The sequence below is a fragment of the Drosophila navojoa genome, chromosome 4 (genome assembly GCF_054131105.1).
Source record: "Drosophila navojoa isolate 15081-1374.11 chromosome 4, UAZ_NAV_1.0, whole genome shotgun sequence".
In the NCBI taxonomy this organism is placed as follows: Eukaryota; Metazoa; Arthropoda; class Insecta; order Diptera; family Drosophilidae; genus Drosophila; species Drosophila navojoa.
The window spans coordinates 12,032,495-12,048,181 of record NC_142892.1 but is presented as its reverse complement, the minus strand read 5'-3'; the positions used below and the strand labels follow the sequence as shown (position 1 = coordinate 12,048,181).

Sequence of the window (15,687 nt, the reverse complement as noted above, 5' to 3'; positions counted from 1 at the left end):
GGGCAATGGCAGAACGAACAGACACACAGGGGACAGCCGCATGTGGGGGACTACATAAAAAAAACACATGATATACGTGTGTGTGTGCATGTGTGAGTGTGTGTGTGCGTGTGTGTGAGCGCCAACAGGCAACAGGAAAAAACATTCTAAACGTTTTTGATGGAAAACTTTGGGGAGCTTTTTGGCTCGCCAAACTCCTTGAAGCTACAGGCCACTCAAATTATGGAAAAATTTTGTGGCAGCCAACAACAAAAAACACAAAGAAGAAAAGACGCAAAAGAAATGAAAATAAAATAAAAAAGAGACGAAATGAAGGCAGGAAGAGGAAAATATGCTGGCTGGCTGCCACTTGAAGTCAATAATTTGTGCCGCGTTTTTACAGCAATTCAATTAAAGCAACACACACACACACACACACACATGTGCAGCGAATGAGGAAGAGCAGACAAAAGATGCAATTGAGTTGGTGAAGGGTTGGCCAATAGTCCATTGCATGGCCGGAAGTGGTTGCAGCAACTTTTGCCGAGTGCCATTTGGCACACAAAAGATGGATGACGCCGACGGAGACAGACAACGAACAGTGAAAGGCGGAGAGAGGGAGAGATGCTGAGAGTGAGCGGGCAGGCACTCAAGTCTTTCGCTGCTGCGGCGTAGCTGGCAATGCCGCCATTCGGAAACTGATAATCAATGGATTGCTTTAAAGCTGCACCTTGTGCCAGCAGCCAAATGCAAGTAGCTCGACCGAAACGCGAGCTTAATGGCTCAATAGCACTTAAATATGCGTATAATCGGACAAAGGACTTCAGCGCGAAATACATTAGCTTAGAGCTTAACTTGCTTATGGCTTAGCTTTGCACAGAGCCTAGCTTCAGCTAGCAGCGAGAGAGAGAGAGAGAGCGAGAGAGGGAGAGTGAGAGAGAGAGAGAGAGAGAGAGAGAGAGAGAGAGAGAGAGAAAGAGAAGAGAGAGAGAGAGAGGAGAGAGAGAGAGAGAGAGAGTAAGAGAGAGAGAGTAAGAGGGATAAAGCTAAAGTATATAAAATTCATTTATCATCAAATAATAAATAATTAAAAAACTAAATTTGAAAAAGATAATAAAATAAAATAAATCAATAAAAATAATAATCAAACTAAATATTAAAAATAAATAAATAAAATAAAAATAAAAAAAATAAAATAAAATAATCAATAAAAAGTTTAATAAATAAAATATAAAATTAATTAATAGTTTTACAAACAAAAATAATAATAAGTAAATAAATATAAATAATAAAATAAAATACAAATAATCAATAAAGAGTTTAATAAAGAAAATATAAAATTAATTAATAGTTTTACAAACAAATAATAATAAGTAAATAAATCAAAAATAAATAAATGAATAAAAAATTATACATAAAAAATTGTAGTAGCAAAAAAAAAAAAAAATAAAATAAATAAATAAATTATATTTAAAAACTATTTTTCGAAATAAAAGAAAGACATGAATTATAGTTTAATTTGTATGCGATCATGCCTGAAGGCCTTTGTTGCTCTGGCTTAACGAAAATTGTTATTTGGAATTAATTCTTGGTAACAATAAATAAATAAATAATTGTATGGGATCATATTTAGCGAGTTGCAGTAGATCAACTCTGCGGTCTTAATTTAAATTCATGTCTTCCCTTTAGCCCCTTAGCCTGCCTGTATATTCTACAGTACCATAAATAACAGTTCGTTGTCATTAAATCGAAAAAAATAAGATAGAATGCTGATCAAAAAAATCTATTTAACCATTTTCAGGATTTAAGTCCCTACACATCACATTCATCAGCATTCATCAACGACCACAAGACCCACAAAATATCCCAACTTCATGGAGGAGTGCAGAGAAGTGCGAGAGATTCGTTTTGGGGCTTTTATTCAAAGGAGGCTAATGTGATGAAAGCTGCGACTTGTATAAAGAGCATAAAAATATCAACTTAAAGTTGGGCTCCCCACTTCACAGGCAGAGCTCCACTTGCTTTATGGGCCACTGGCGAAAGGCTCTTTGCATTGGCCTTACAATTTCAATGGCCTTTAACTAGTTAGGTACGTACACTAGCCCCGAGGTAGCCTTGGGAACTGTGGAGTTCTTTGCAATGGCTTTTGGCTTGATTATTATGCGCATTATGTGTTTCTGAGGAGAAACCATTTTAAATGCCTTTTGTTGCCGTATTTGGCTCAGTTGACATGAATCTTGCTCACTTTACAACACGCTCAAAGCGCAACCAAACCACCGCTGCTCCCACCCACTTGTGCCACGCCCCTAAATGGCGTTCTCGTTGACATTTTATTTAACATGCATATTTTTATTTCATTTTGCCAGAGCGACTGTCAGCACTGTGCAAGAGATTTGAGACAGTCCGACGGGTAAACAGAGAGGGAGGAATGGAGTGGAGGAACGGAGAGGAACAGATGGAACAGAAGCGACATTCAGCCAGCGATTTTTGCATTTGGCGGTCTTAAAAAGCTTATACAAATTACAAGGAAGGCGGGAAGAGCGGGCGGGGGCGGGCAAAGCGGGCAAAACGGGCAGGCTGACGGCCTGACGAGCTGCTTGGCATTTTGTTTTTCGTTTTCGTTTTTTGTTTTTTTTTTTTACATTTTTTAAGGGGGCGTGTCAGCTTGGGAAAAGCAAGAAAACTTGGAAATTAGATTTTTTAATATTTTATGCAGTCATCACAGCAGTTTGTGGCCTTAAAACGCAGACATACACAATATAAAATTCATGCAAAAATTCATATATACATACGCACATACATACATATATACATTTGGCATAAATATGTATTATATACGTATGTATGTCTGTCTCTCTGTGTGTGTGTGTGGTGTACAAATATTTCTTTGAGCATTTTCATTTGCATATTGGAGCATGTTTAAATGCTTTGCGCTTTTCTAATTTCATGTCAAGTTGACAATTTGGGCAGTCAAATGCATGAAATGGATATGTGACAGCAAACGCTGAAGGCAAGGCGAGGGAGGGCACTACGACCAGACACATATACCATAAATATAAATGTCGTATGAGTGCGCCAGCCTAACTCATTGCCATCTATGCTGAAACTTGAGGCATAAATTCAAATAAAAACTGCAGACATTGTTTATAAGAGCGAACTTTAAATTTAAAAGTAAGAGAGTGAGTGAGAGAGTGAGAGAGAGACAGCTAGATTGCTGTGGCTCTAGTAGTGCGTGTGCATAAGTTTTGCTATATATTGAGTCGTCTTAAATCATACCTAGACAAGTCGTATCGTGCTCTCAGTCGTGTTGTCGATGATTCGTGTTAAGTTCGTGTCAAGTCGTGTAAGAGCCACTGAGTGCACATTGAGTAAAGTTCGATTCGTTTATAAGCAGCTGTTGTAGTGCCCATAGGAGTGCAGATTGAGCAGAGTCGTGGGTCGTGAGCCGTGACGTGAGTCGTGCACTCAGTCGCCGATGCTCGTGAGAAGCTGCCAAGCTCTCATCTTGAGTTGCTTGTAGTCGTGTCAAGTCGTGTTAGGCTGTCGAGAGTCGTGTCTAGTCGTGCATGGGTGAGTTCACTTCACTGGTATAAAAAGCCCAGCTGGCTCGTGTTAGATCAGCTTGAGTCGTGAATCGTGTTGAGTGTGCTGCAGGCCGTGTCCTCAGATGTCAGTCATACTAACTACGCTGAGTGCAGTTTCCGAGGTTTCAGAGTGCGAGCGCACATCGGGCAGCACAATTATCTGCTGATTGCCGGCCAGCTTGCAAAACCACTTGGACTTGACGCGCAGCCAGTAGTCAAAGTCCTTGCCCAGCAGGAAGACGTCGGCCGATATTCTGGCCCAGGTGTCGCGCTCGTCGCTGTTCAGCTTCTCCCAGGCGTCGTCGAGCGTCGGTGGCTCGGTGACCACCTCCATCCGGAACTGATCCGTCTTCGGTATCTTCACGATGATGTCCAGCACCAGCACGCTCTCGATCAGATGGATGCCCGCAGCCACCATCGAGACGATGCTCTGCATTCGGCAATTCCTGAAGTACATGTGCGAATTCTCGCCCACGTCGGTCATGAACAGCAGGTGAAAGTCGACCTCGGCGTACCTCATGGACACCAGAGCGCACAGGACGTGCATGCAGAAGGCCAGGACGCCGATGAAGAGCATCGGGCGCAGCAGCGTGCGCATTCCCATCACCAGCCGCACGCAGGTGATCGCTTCGAACACCACGAAGCCCACGAAGGTGCCGCAGAAGAACATGTTGTGGCTCATCGGCTCCTCATTGAGCGTGCCCACGCGGTGTACGTAGATGCAGGCGCAGCCCGCAATCATCTCCAGGAGCTTGAAGAAGAGCCACACCTGATTCATGCTCACGACTCACAGCAAATGACTGGAAAATCTGGGCTTTGTGTGATGAGAGCAACCGGAAAGCAATTCAATTTGAGGGCGACACACACAGGGAGGGCATGTGATTAGCAGGACATTGAGGGCTTCATAGGCGTGCTCAACTGTGCCATTTAATGCCTGCAAAACTCAACGTCAACTCGGGTAATTTTCTTTAATGGCTTTTCATTTTGTCGATAGTGACACTTTCAGTTGTTATCACTGGGCCGTAAAAAAAGGCCCAAAGACAATTACGGGCCTAGAGCGAATGAGAGAGAGAGAGAGAGAGACAGAGGGAGAGCGAGAGAGAGGGCGCAAAGTGGGCGGAACTGAGAAAGAGAGGAGACGGTGGGCTGGCTAGCATTGAGTGCTAAACAGGAAATGATTTTCTCTGCTCGACTCTAAGAAGTTGGCCAAATGGGCGCGCCCCTTGGTAATGAAATCATGAATTAGATTTGAGCTCGAAAATTGTTATTGTTTTCGGTCACATCTCTCACTCGCACCCCACACACATTCTCTCTCTCTCTCACTCGTACTCACTCTCTGTGTGGCTTAATGACTTTTGTGGCTGGCTTGTATAGTACTTGGCCAGCATCTCTATGTATCTGTGTGTGTGTGTGTGTGTTTGTGTGTGCTGTCTGGCTGTCCAGCTGTCTGGCATATTCCCCAAATGTCTATAAATCCCTTTTAAATGTTTTTAAGCTTTTGTTGGACATTTTCAGCAAAATAGCAGTAGCTGACTGCAGCAGGAGCAGCAGGAGCAGCAGCAGCTGTAATGTGCGCCTGGACACACACACATACACACCCAAACACAACAACAAAACCAAAAGGGAACAATATTAACGTGTCAACGAGAATTTATGTTTACCGCAACTGGACAACTTTCAAAAGCAGCTCCATAGATCCAACATGCTCGCCTGCTCCTGCTGCTGCTGCGGAAGTGGCAGCAAATGCTTTACTGTCTCGCCAGTTAACATTTTTTGCCCCATTGTTGCTGCTGGCCAAGCGTGGCAGGAAAGAAAGCTGCCTGCCCCGCCCCCTTGGCCGCCCGCCTGCCCCTTCTGCATTGGCACACATATGCAAATGATCCATAAATATCAACACTTTGCAGAGACTGAGCGAGGAGCGAGAGAGAGAGAGAGGGTGAGTGAGTGCGAGTGAGATAGCCTGTGGGATGCCTTTGAGAAAACTGCCAGCTAAAAGTGGCCAGCGATTTACACAGCATTTCTCGCACTATCTATCTCGCTCTATCTGACCCATGTGTGCACGCCCCTGCGCATATGTGTGTGTGTGTGTGTGTGTGCTTATGGTAATTGTGCTGAAAACTTGAAGCATTTTGCGAACTGAGACTGAGGCAAAGGCCTCAACAGTGGACGCCATAAATAAATTACATTTGTTGCTCATTAAACGTTGAGTGGCCAAATGGCCGCAATTTAAATTGGAGCGCGGGAGACGAGCGGAACGCGCGGGTGAGCAGCTGAGCGAGACGTTTGGGCTGTTTACCCGCTAAAAGGGTTGCAAGTTTGTTAGCCCGCAGCAAAGTGTGTGTGTGGGTGCCGAGGTGTGGCTGTGAGTGTGTGTGTGTGTGTGTTTGAACTGGCATTGATTTAAGGCTGAAATTCACTTAAGTCCTGTCATTCGCTCACATGTAATTAAGCTCGAGCATGAGTAATGCGACTGCATCATTGCTTAATAATTAAACTTCATTTGCTGGCGCTGCTGCTGGCGCTGCTGCTGCTGCTGCTGCTGGCGCTGCTGCTGCTGCTCCAAGCGAACAACAAAAGTATATATATAGATGTGTGCCTGCCAATATATCATCACAAATTATCCATAAAGTGCGCAGATAATGATAATATGTAGCATTGACAAAGCCAATTCAAGTTGCTGAGAGTGAGTGGAAGGAGCTTTCTTTGTGTATGTGATATAGATGGAACCCTAAACTGTTGAGGCAATCGAAAGAGGTTCGTCTGTTCATCATTGCCTTCTGCACTTTTTATTTTCTGAAGTCAGCTTATCATCTACAGCAACACGATCAGTGCTGTCATTATGAATGATCTCTTGGTATGCTCTAATAATAATAACTATGATATATAATAATTAGATTATAGATAGATAATGATTATGTTAAAATGAGAATGGTGAGTATATTCATAATGCATTATCAGAGCCATGGTTACATACATATATTCGCATGAATCGGAAATAAAATCAAGGAATATAATTTTAAGAAATATTTCAAACAACTACAACTAAACTTTGGCTTCTTCAAAAGTTTCGTATTGTGTTGAGCTGCGGACTTAGATGTCAATAACTCCGTTTATTCTTACAAATTTGACTCCTTTAGGGCTGAGTTTGAATCGAGGCAACTTTTTGGACTGAGCGGACAAAGTTGAAGTCTCTTCCTCTTTCTTTGTATGTTCTGGGCACAAACAAGTTTTTAATGCTTGCTGGCAAAGTTGAACTAATTACGAGTGAAGAAACTGCAAACTACGCATCGCTGGGCTGCCGAAATCAACACCTGGAAACGCACACACACACACAGATATATGATGGCAGGAGATTTGGACAGACATACGCCCAAAAAGGGAAGAGATTGGCCAAAGAGAGTCTCGGCCGAAATGCGGCTCATCAGGTGCTGGCATAAGCCGCTGATATAATGCCTTATTATCATTTAATTGAGCAGCCAGGACCTTCAAACAGTAAACTGCTAAACAGTTTACACAATTTCGTGCACAGCCCTCAACAAAAAGAGACAACAACCGAGCGAGCGAGCGAGCGAGAGAGAGAGAGAGCGAGGCGTAGAGTATTTCACGGCTTTATGACAGGCGGGCAATGATTATAAACCGGCATAAATTTAAATTGAGTGTCACTAACTTGGCCCAGAGCTGCGGCCCTGCGGGCGCAACTGTCTATGGCTGTGTGTGGGGCTGGGCCACGCCCACTGCGTAAACAAGCCGCACAATGACCAGAAAATAACCGAAGCGGCAACAAGAGTTGCGACAAGATGTGGCAGCAGCAGCAGGAGCCGGAGCAGGAGCAGCGCCACCAAAAAACGGAAGCCCAAAGCAAACACAATAACAGTAAGTGAAGCATTTTTCGGCAGGCGGGTGGTGCCGTGGGCGGGTGTGTGGTGCGATAAAGAGAGACATGGCATGGCACAGAGGCAGCGCCAGCGCCAGCGCCAGCAGCAGCGCCAGCTGGATGAGGCAGGAGCCGTAGCTGGCCTGGGCAGGTCAAGCAGCGTATAAAATTCATAAAATATCCGCACTTAAAACGCTGCTGGCCAAAAAACTTAAAACTAAACCGACAAATGCCGACCCAGATATATATATATATATATTTTATTTAATTTTTTTGTTTTTCTTTTATTTTTGTTTTTATTTATTTTAGTTTTTTTTCTTTTTGTCTTTTGTATTTTTAGGGCAGAGCCCGAGCAATTTGTGCGCTTCTTGGCAGCTCTGCTTGTGCTTTTGTCAGCTGCACATGTGGTCAGTGGGCGTGACCACACCCACCCACCCACACACACACACATACCCAGTTCATTATATTTCATGTACATTTGATGTTGATCTGCTCAAAAATGTGACTAAAATGCAGCAATTATCCAAGTGTTAATATTTATGAGCTAGTTGTTGTTGTTGCTGTTGCATGTTATTTAAATATTGTTGACATATTGCACTTGACAATAAAAATATCAATAACAAATTACAAAGCGACGCGCCACAGCAATCAAAACAGCAGCAAAATCAAACAATTGGCAAATAATTTGGCTCGTCCGATGGTCGAGTGACTACAGCACACACACACACACACCCACTTGAGTGTCCATTGGGCACTGGGTATCAACAACCTGGCAAATAGCAGCAGCATTGGCCTGCCCCACTTGATGCAGGGCTTCTGGGGTAAGCTATCAAAATGCTGTCATTGTTTCAAATGCAAATCATTGAAAACAGGCCACTAAACACGGCAGGCAACAGCAGTGTGAAAGGGGAGTGGGCTGGGGTGTGCGAGGGGGATGGGCGTGGCAGTGGCGTACACTGTGCTGCTTGTTTGATTTATGCCCATGTGCGTGTGCATTTAAGTGCAAATTGCTGCATTGTTGCAATTGCTGTTGTTGTTGTTGTTGTTGTAGTAGTGGAGTGTAGCTTGTGCCTCGTATATTTGTATATTGCATTTTGTAAACATTTAATATTCCAATTATGCGGCACAATTCAATTGACAATTTGCTCAATGCTAATGTCGCCACAAAGCGCCTGAACAACAGCAACCGGAATTGTGAATGTGTGCATGTGTATTTCAGTATATGTGTGTGTGTGTGTGTGCTTCCGCTTGTTTGCCTGGCGATATAATAATTTGTAGCATACCTTTGGGTGCTGTTCGAAAATCACTTGACTGCGGGCTGCACTAGCAACGATGAGCACCGCATGTATGCAGCTGCTGTTGCAACGGACATTCATCATATAATGGCATTTATGCGCGAAATTCACTTAGCCCACGTCCAGTTGCCGTTAAACATGCAAATTGAATTCGCTTAATTAAAATGATTCCATGCAATCCACAAAAATCCACACAATAGACTGCGCTGTGGACGGCATGTTAAGGCCAGAGCCCATCAGTTGCCCCACTTGAGCAAAACTGTTAAAAATAACAGCATAGCACTTGGCTTGCGCTAGCATTCTGTTGGGCAAACAGCGTAACAGTTACCCCCGCGCTGATTGCTCCTGTTAAATTCATTTCAGTTGGCAGCTGTTAAGCCACTTTATAGTAACTCGGCATATGTTGTTTAAATTTTATGGCAAACTAACAGCTGTTGTGTGTACAGAACTGTGTTATGTTATCTAACAGGCAGGGGTAATGCGTGTGGAACGTAAGTGTTATCAAAACTGTTCCCAGCTGGGGTGAGCTGCTGAACAGCGCAATGTTAATGCTGAGGCGCTGTTAATGGACATTTTAAAGCAAATAATTCACTTTAATTTGTGAATAAAAAGCAATTGTAAATAAAAAGAAATAAAAACACCTCTAGAGTCTAAAATAAAGTATAAAATAAGGAAATAAACTAAATACAAATGTGCTCTTACAGGCAATTATTATATTCCATACTCAATTGAGTTGAAACAAAGTCTCAATGGAAAACTGAAAACTTAATCAAAAAAGAAAATAAAAGTTGATCTCATATTGATACTATGTTTCAAGAAATGTAACCAATGATTATAAATGTGAAATGCAGCCATAGCTGTTGCTGCTGCTGCCGTTACTGCTGCTGCTCCTGCTACTCCTGCTGCTCCTGCTGTTGCACTTGTCAGTCGTCAATTACTGTGCACATTTGTTGACAAAGTCATTAGAAAAACTTGTTTAGCTAAGGCTAAACCAAAGTCACGCGCTTGCCACGCCCACTCAGCTCGTAGCCATAATTGCAAAAAGTATTCCAGAAGCAGCAGCAGCAGCAGCAGCAGCAGCAGCAGCAGCAGCTGAAGGATGCCCAGGATACCTTTTCGAACTGAGACAGAGGCAGCCAAGGCAGCCGACGCAGTCAAGAAGACAGACTGCATTTCGAAAATATTTGCTTAAATGCCGCAAACCAAAACTCACATAGTTCAAGAATGAAATACGAAATATGCGCCGCACACACGCGCACACCCACACACACACACACACACAAACACGCACACACAGCTGCACTTTCATGTTCACGTACAATGGAAGCCAAGCGAAGCCAAGCCCAACTACCCTCAGCCCCCTTACCCCCTCCCCCTTCCAACTTCGACCCGCTTCGGCTAACCGCACCACAAAACGCGCTGCCAATGCGCCCGCGGGCCTTGGCAACTTGGGATTGATATAGACCTTTGCTGGAGCAGTGGCAGAGGGTGGGGCGGTGGTGGGTTGCGTTGAGGCCATTGCGGACGCTGCCAACTAGCACGCGATATATTGATGTGCACAAAATATGCCAAATATCAGCGAAAGGGTTGGGGAGTGGCACAGAGAGTAGCAGTGGGTGGTGAGGTGGTGGGATGGTGTAGTGGCAAGTGGAAAGCAATTGTAACAAGGATGCCCGCCCATGCACTTAACATGTGTATGAATTGTGCTCACTCTCCGCTGTATATATGTATGTGTATATGTGTGTGTGTCTGTGTGTTCGAGTTGCCAAATCAAGCGCAAGCCCAAAAGTAGCAACAAATAAAATTTTATGCGCGCTGCAAAAAACTTTTTCTTTTGCATAATGCCAGCAACAACAACAACAACAACAGCCAGCAACAGCAGCAGCAACAACCGACAACCGACAACCAGCAACAACAACAATCGAGCAACAACCAACAGCAATGGCAATTTCCATGCACAATGCAAAAGTTTCGATTTTATTGTTAGAGTGCGAGCAGCTAAACGAGAGCCTAGCCGAGGGGGTGGGGGCGGGGGTGGAAAGCGGATGGTGGCAAAGGCAGGCGCGTAGCTTAGTCAGAGAGGAGTTGTTTTGGGGGCCTTGGCTACGCTGTCTGTTTGCTGTTTGTTTTACATTTGACAGCAGCAGCAGCAGCAGGAGCAGCAGAAGCAGCAGAAGCAGCAGCAGGAGTGGCAGCAGGAGCAGCAGCCGTTGCAGCCCATTGCCTTGTGTACTTTGCGCTAATGCAATGCGATGCTGATGCCGATGCGATCCGATGCCAGCGATAGCAGCGACATCGGCATCAGAGTCAACGTCAACGTCAGCGTCAACGTCAACTGCTGCGTCAGCGTAAGCGCCTCCAAAAGAGTCAAAAATTGTTGCAAGTGCCATTTATTGTATTTACAGAGCGCGCGCCCTCTGCATCAGTGTGACAGAGCACACAGAGCAGACGGAGCAGGAGGAGCAGGAGGAGCAGGAGGGGCAGGAGGAGCACGAGGAGCAGGTGGTTGCATTACGCATACGCCGCGTGTGCACGCGCTGGCAGAGCCAATGCAATGAAAGCCATAAGATGACATTGCACAGCTGAGAGCATTTGATGGAATGTGTGTAGATGCTGCAAATTAATAAGTAAATATTAGAGAGCTATGATACCCATTGAATATATCAAATACGAGTGGATTTCCTTGGTTATTATTTTGTTCTGCGAGCATATAGATAACTATATAAGATTAAATGTCGTTCATGTATGAATATATACATATATAAGAAATAGGTATTTACATAAAAAATATGTACTACGAAATATTTACGATCGAAATGTCAGACGCTGAGATAAAGTAGTTGACAAAGAACAGAGAGTTAAATATATGGAAAAAAATAATACATATAAGAAAATTGAAATATTCAGCAAGCAAACAACATAAACAAAAGATGACATTTTTATGGGATGCAAAAACCCTTAAACTAATTAAAAGAAAAATAAATAAAATATTTATAATTTATTTTTAACTCTAATATTAAAAAAATAAATAATATATAAATAATAATAAGTAATAAATATTTAAAAATTCAATATATATTTTAATTAATATTATATTGTAAAATCTATAATAAATGTATAATAAATTATAATATAATAAGTTATAATAATTTATATATAAATTGAGTTTATACCATAAATCATATGTAGTTTATTTTTAATGTTAATAGAATACTACAGAAAAACAGACAAAAACATTTCTAAATAATCAAAATCAATTAAAAAATTATTGCTAATTCCCCTTCAAATATAAACACAAATCAAAAAGAATTGCAAATAAATTTTCTAAGAATTTGTCTAGCTCTCTCTCACTCTCTCACTCTCCCCCTCTCTCTCTCTCTCTCTCTCTCCCTCTCTATCTGTTCAGCCACATACAAATTGAATAGATTTGACTCCATGGCCGTAATGCGATATGCTCCGATAATCAATAATCATGCTGCGAGTCTTTGGCAAATTGGGTTTGCCGCCGTAATCGCATTAGATAAGACAATTGTGGGCGGCCCTCGGCTGGGGCGTGGCAGGGTGAATTAGATTCGTTGAGCAGCTGCTGCTGCTATCTGCTATCTCTACCGATTCATATTAAACTTAACTTAACTCATTTGTTTGCCAGCCACGCCACGCCCACCAGCACCGCCAGCACGCCCACTTTTGAAATGCCCAATGCTTTCAGGGCAGACAAATCGCTAGCAATTTAAAGCGTGCTGCCAAGCAACTAACTTGCCACTTATGCAGAACAGCAGCTGGCAATTGGGGCTGGGGGATGGGCGGATGAGTGGAGGGGTGGAGGGGCCGGGGCGGTGCTCATGCTGCAACATTCGGGAAGAAGCCTGGGGAATGTGTGCTAATGTAGTTTATGCCCACAATTTAGCATTTGGAACGCTCACAGCTGCAGTGAGTCGCATAGGTTCGCCTAATTTGCATATTGTCGGATGCAATTGCATTACGACCCATTCGCAGCAGGCAGAGATGCAGGACGAGCTGAACGTTAAGCAGTTTGCTGGCTGTGGTGTGGGCGGAGAGGGCGGCGAGGGAGGAGGGGCTGGGGCAACCTAATCAATTCGCTGTTGTTGTGCGTTAATGAAATGAACCGTTCCACGAAGCCAAAGAGCAGCTGGACACACACACACACATGCACACCGAAGCACGCATTTCCATAAAAACAAAACGGAACGAAAGTCTAGACTTTTGCTATATAGAGCGAAGAGCGAAGAGCGAACAGCTCACTAATTACTCTGCATATGAAAATGTAATTATGTATGTTGAAAATAAGTAAACATGTGGCAAGCAGCCACAAAGAGCTGCAGAGTCGAGGTTAGACCACTGCCAGCAACAGCAGCAGCAGCAGCAGCAGCAGCGGTGGCAGCAGCAGCGGTGGCAGCAACAAGCTGACTGCTGAGGCGCACACACACATGGCTTCACTGTAGCTGGCCGAGGTGGCAATTATTTAAGAACCTAAAACGCAGCCAACACTGTGCAACATAATTAAATACATGCTCAACATGCCTTGTCTTGCCGAAATTAAAACTACACCAAGCCAGCCGAGGCACCTGCAGCAGGAGCAGCAGCAGCAGGAGCAGCAGCAGCTAAACGAGTTAATGCTTAAATTAAATGCACAAATTTGTAAGAAAATAGTGCAACATGGCATCAGAGCAAGCTGCACATAAAAGCATAAAGATGTGGAAATAAAATTTAAGAAATATAAACATAAATTGCAGGAACTACAGAACTTTGACTGTAGTAAAGCTCAGCAATAATTGAATTACATAATTATTTTTTATTTAAAATGCCAAAGAGCTAAAGCCAAGTCTATAAAAAATCTTAAATTGTTTTTTATATGTATATTTAATATTTTATTTTATTTTATTTTTTATTTTTAATTTTATTTTATTTCATTTTATTTAATTTAATTTTAATTTTTATTTATTTTATTTATTTATCTTTTATTTTATTTTATTTTCTTTTATTTTACTTTATTTTATTTTATTTTATTTTTTTATTTTACTTCATTTTATTTTACTTTACTTTTCTTTCATAGAAATCCCCATTGAGTAGAATTTGCAGCTGGCGCAATTGGCCAAGGTCTGCGCGGCTTTGGCAACACTTTTAGCTCCGCGGACCCAAGCGCAGCTGTTGGCTTGCGCCGGCCACAGCGAAGTAGGCAAGTGCCACGCCTGGCCCACGTCAAAGCCACTTAGGGTAGCCAGCAAATGCGTGGGCAAAGTATTAGCAGAGCTCGTGACAGCTTAAATTTCCACAGCGACATTTTTCTGTAATTGTTGTTGTTGCATATTTCTCAATTTTTTTGCTCACTCTCTCGCGTTGTTTTATTTACTTTTCTTGTATTTTTTTGTCTCTCTCTCTTTGCTAGAGGAAACACAAGGAACTGCCAAATGGCTGGCGCAAAGCGGAAGAAAAACTAAAACAAATGTCAGCCGTAGTTGACGCGTAGCCACCGACCAACCAAGCAGCGCGCCACTTGGCGCACCACCACCCCCTCAACAGCATCAGGGCAGCCAGGCAGCCGGGCAGCCGGGCAGGCAGCGAAATGCAAATGTCATTTGCAGTTGACACTTGACTCAGCACTTCGCACTGTCCTGGGGCACTTTGGGGTTTTCACCTGCGACGACTGCTGCTGCTCCAACGGCAGCTACTGCATGCAGTTGTTGGCACAATGGTACACACTCACACCCTGCGCCCGCACCACATAAAGAGGTTAAATAAAAAAGGAGCAGAGCTGCAAAAATATATATGTATGTATGTATGTAAAAGAAAAAAAAAGCAGCTACTAAAGTCAGCTGAACAGGAACAAAGTCGTGGCCCCACTGGGGCAGCTGGCGCGTCCACGTTGTCGTTGTCGCTGTCGTCTTTATGCAGCATTCTCGTGGTCGTCATTAGGAGGGCATGCGTCAAAGTATGCGCTTTGTTTTTGCCAGCACTGCTGCGTGTTAATAGCCCCCCAACCACCGAGGCAGACGCCGCCGTCGACATTTTGCATGACTTGACACAGGGGGCGGCGCCACTGGGGCGTGGCAAGTCAAGTGTTGCGTCTGGCGTGCGAGGCGAAAGTGAGTGAGAGTGTGCGTGTGTGTGTGGGTGCACGGCTTGTGTGCACTGGCATTAAATGTGAAACAGAGCAGAGCTCCTTAAAGTTGATAAGGAACTAGCTAATGAAATTAATACTAAATATTTGAAGCAAACGTCATTTTCATTAATTCAAGTTAATTAAGAGTTAATTTTATTAGACACAGGGCAACTTTATTTTTCCAGGAATCCAGCTCGAATTAGCTGTGTGTGTGATGGGGCGTATGATTAATAAATGCGTGTGGCTCATCAAACGCCGCGTTGGCCATTTCGTGAACTAAGCAAAGCTCGTACAGCTTTTTGCTTATGCACGACACATTTATGCAATAGATGGCGCTCATGTGCCGAATTATGAATTGTAATAATGAAAAGCGATTATAATTTGAATACTACTGTTATTTAATCAGATTTATTTGGATATAAAATTAAAAAATAAATTCAAGTTGATAGCTTGATAAATATAAAAATAAAAAAAATAATAATAATTATATATACTTTTCATTACTTTTTTAATTAAAAACCAATTATTTAAATTGTATTTTTGATATATATTTATATTTTTTCTCTTATTTAGACATGGTTAAAAATTAAAACTACATTTACAGCCGCAATTAAATTATATTACAGCTTCAATCAGATGAATTCACACAAAGTTTTCAATCGGCTGTAATAGAAAAATTTATGGTAAAATAAGCCTAAGCTCATTAGTAATAATATATGTGCATATTTTCTAACTTACAACTGTTTTAGCCAGCAAAACAATTGAAACAGCCTGGGCTTTCATACATGTACATATGTATGTATTTAAGTGGATAACTGATTTCGATACCAATAC

At 42.7% G+C, this 15,687-nt stretch overlaps 1 protein-coding gene across 1 annotated transcript; it reads right to left on the bottom strand.

Moving 5' to 3' along the window:
- Window positions 1-3,169: 3,169 nt before the first annotated feature.
- Window positions 3,170-4,415, bottom strand: LOC108651362 (uncharacterized). The gene has a single exon (XM_018100978.3). It carries the CDS (start codon window positions 4,339-4,341, stop codon window positions 3,643-3,645), a length of 699 nt encoding a protein of 232 aa, XP_017956467.1. The 5' UTR covers window positions 4,342-4,415; the 3' UTR covers window positions 3,170-3,642.
- Window positions 4,416-15,687: the final 11,272 nt, after the last annotated feature.

Bases quoted from the DNA above. Each gene is read 5' to 3' on its own strand.
- LOC108651362 (XM_018100978.3), bottom strand. From the start codon at position 4,341: ATGAATCAGGTGTGGCTCTTCTTCAAGCTCCTGGAGATGATTGCGGGC.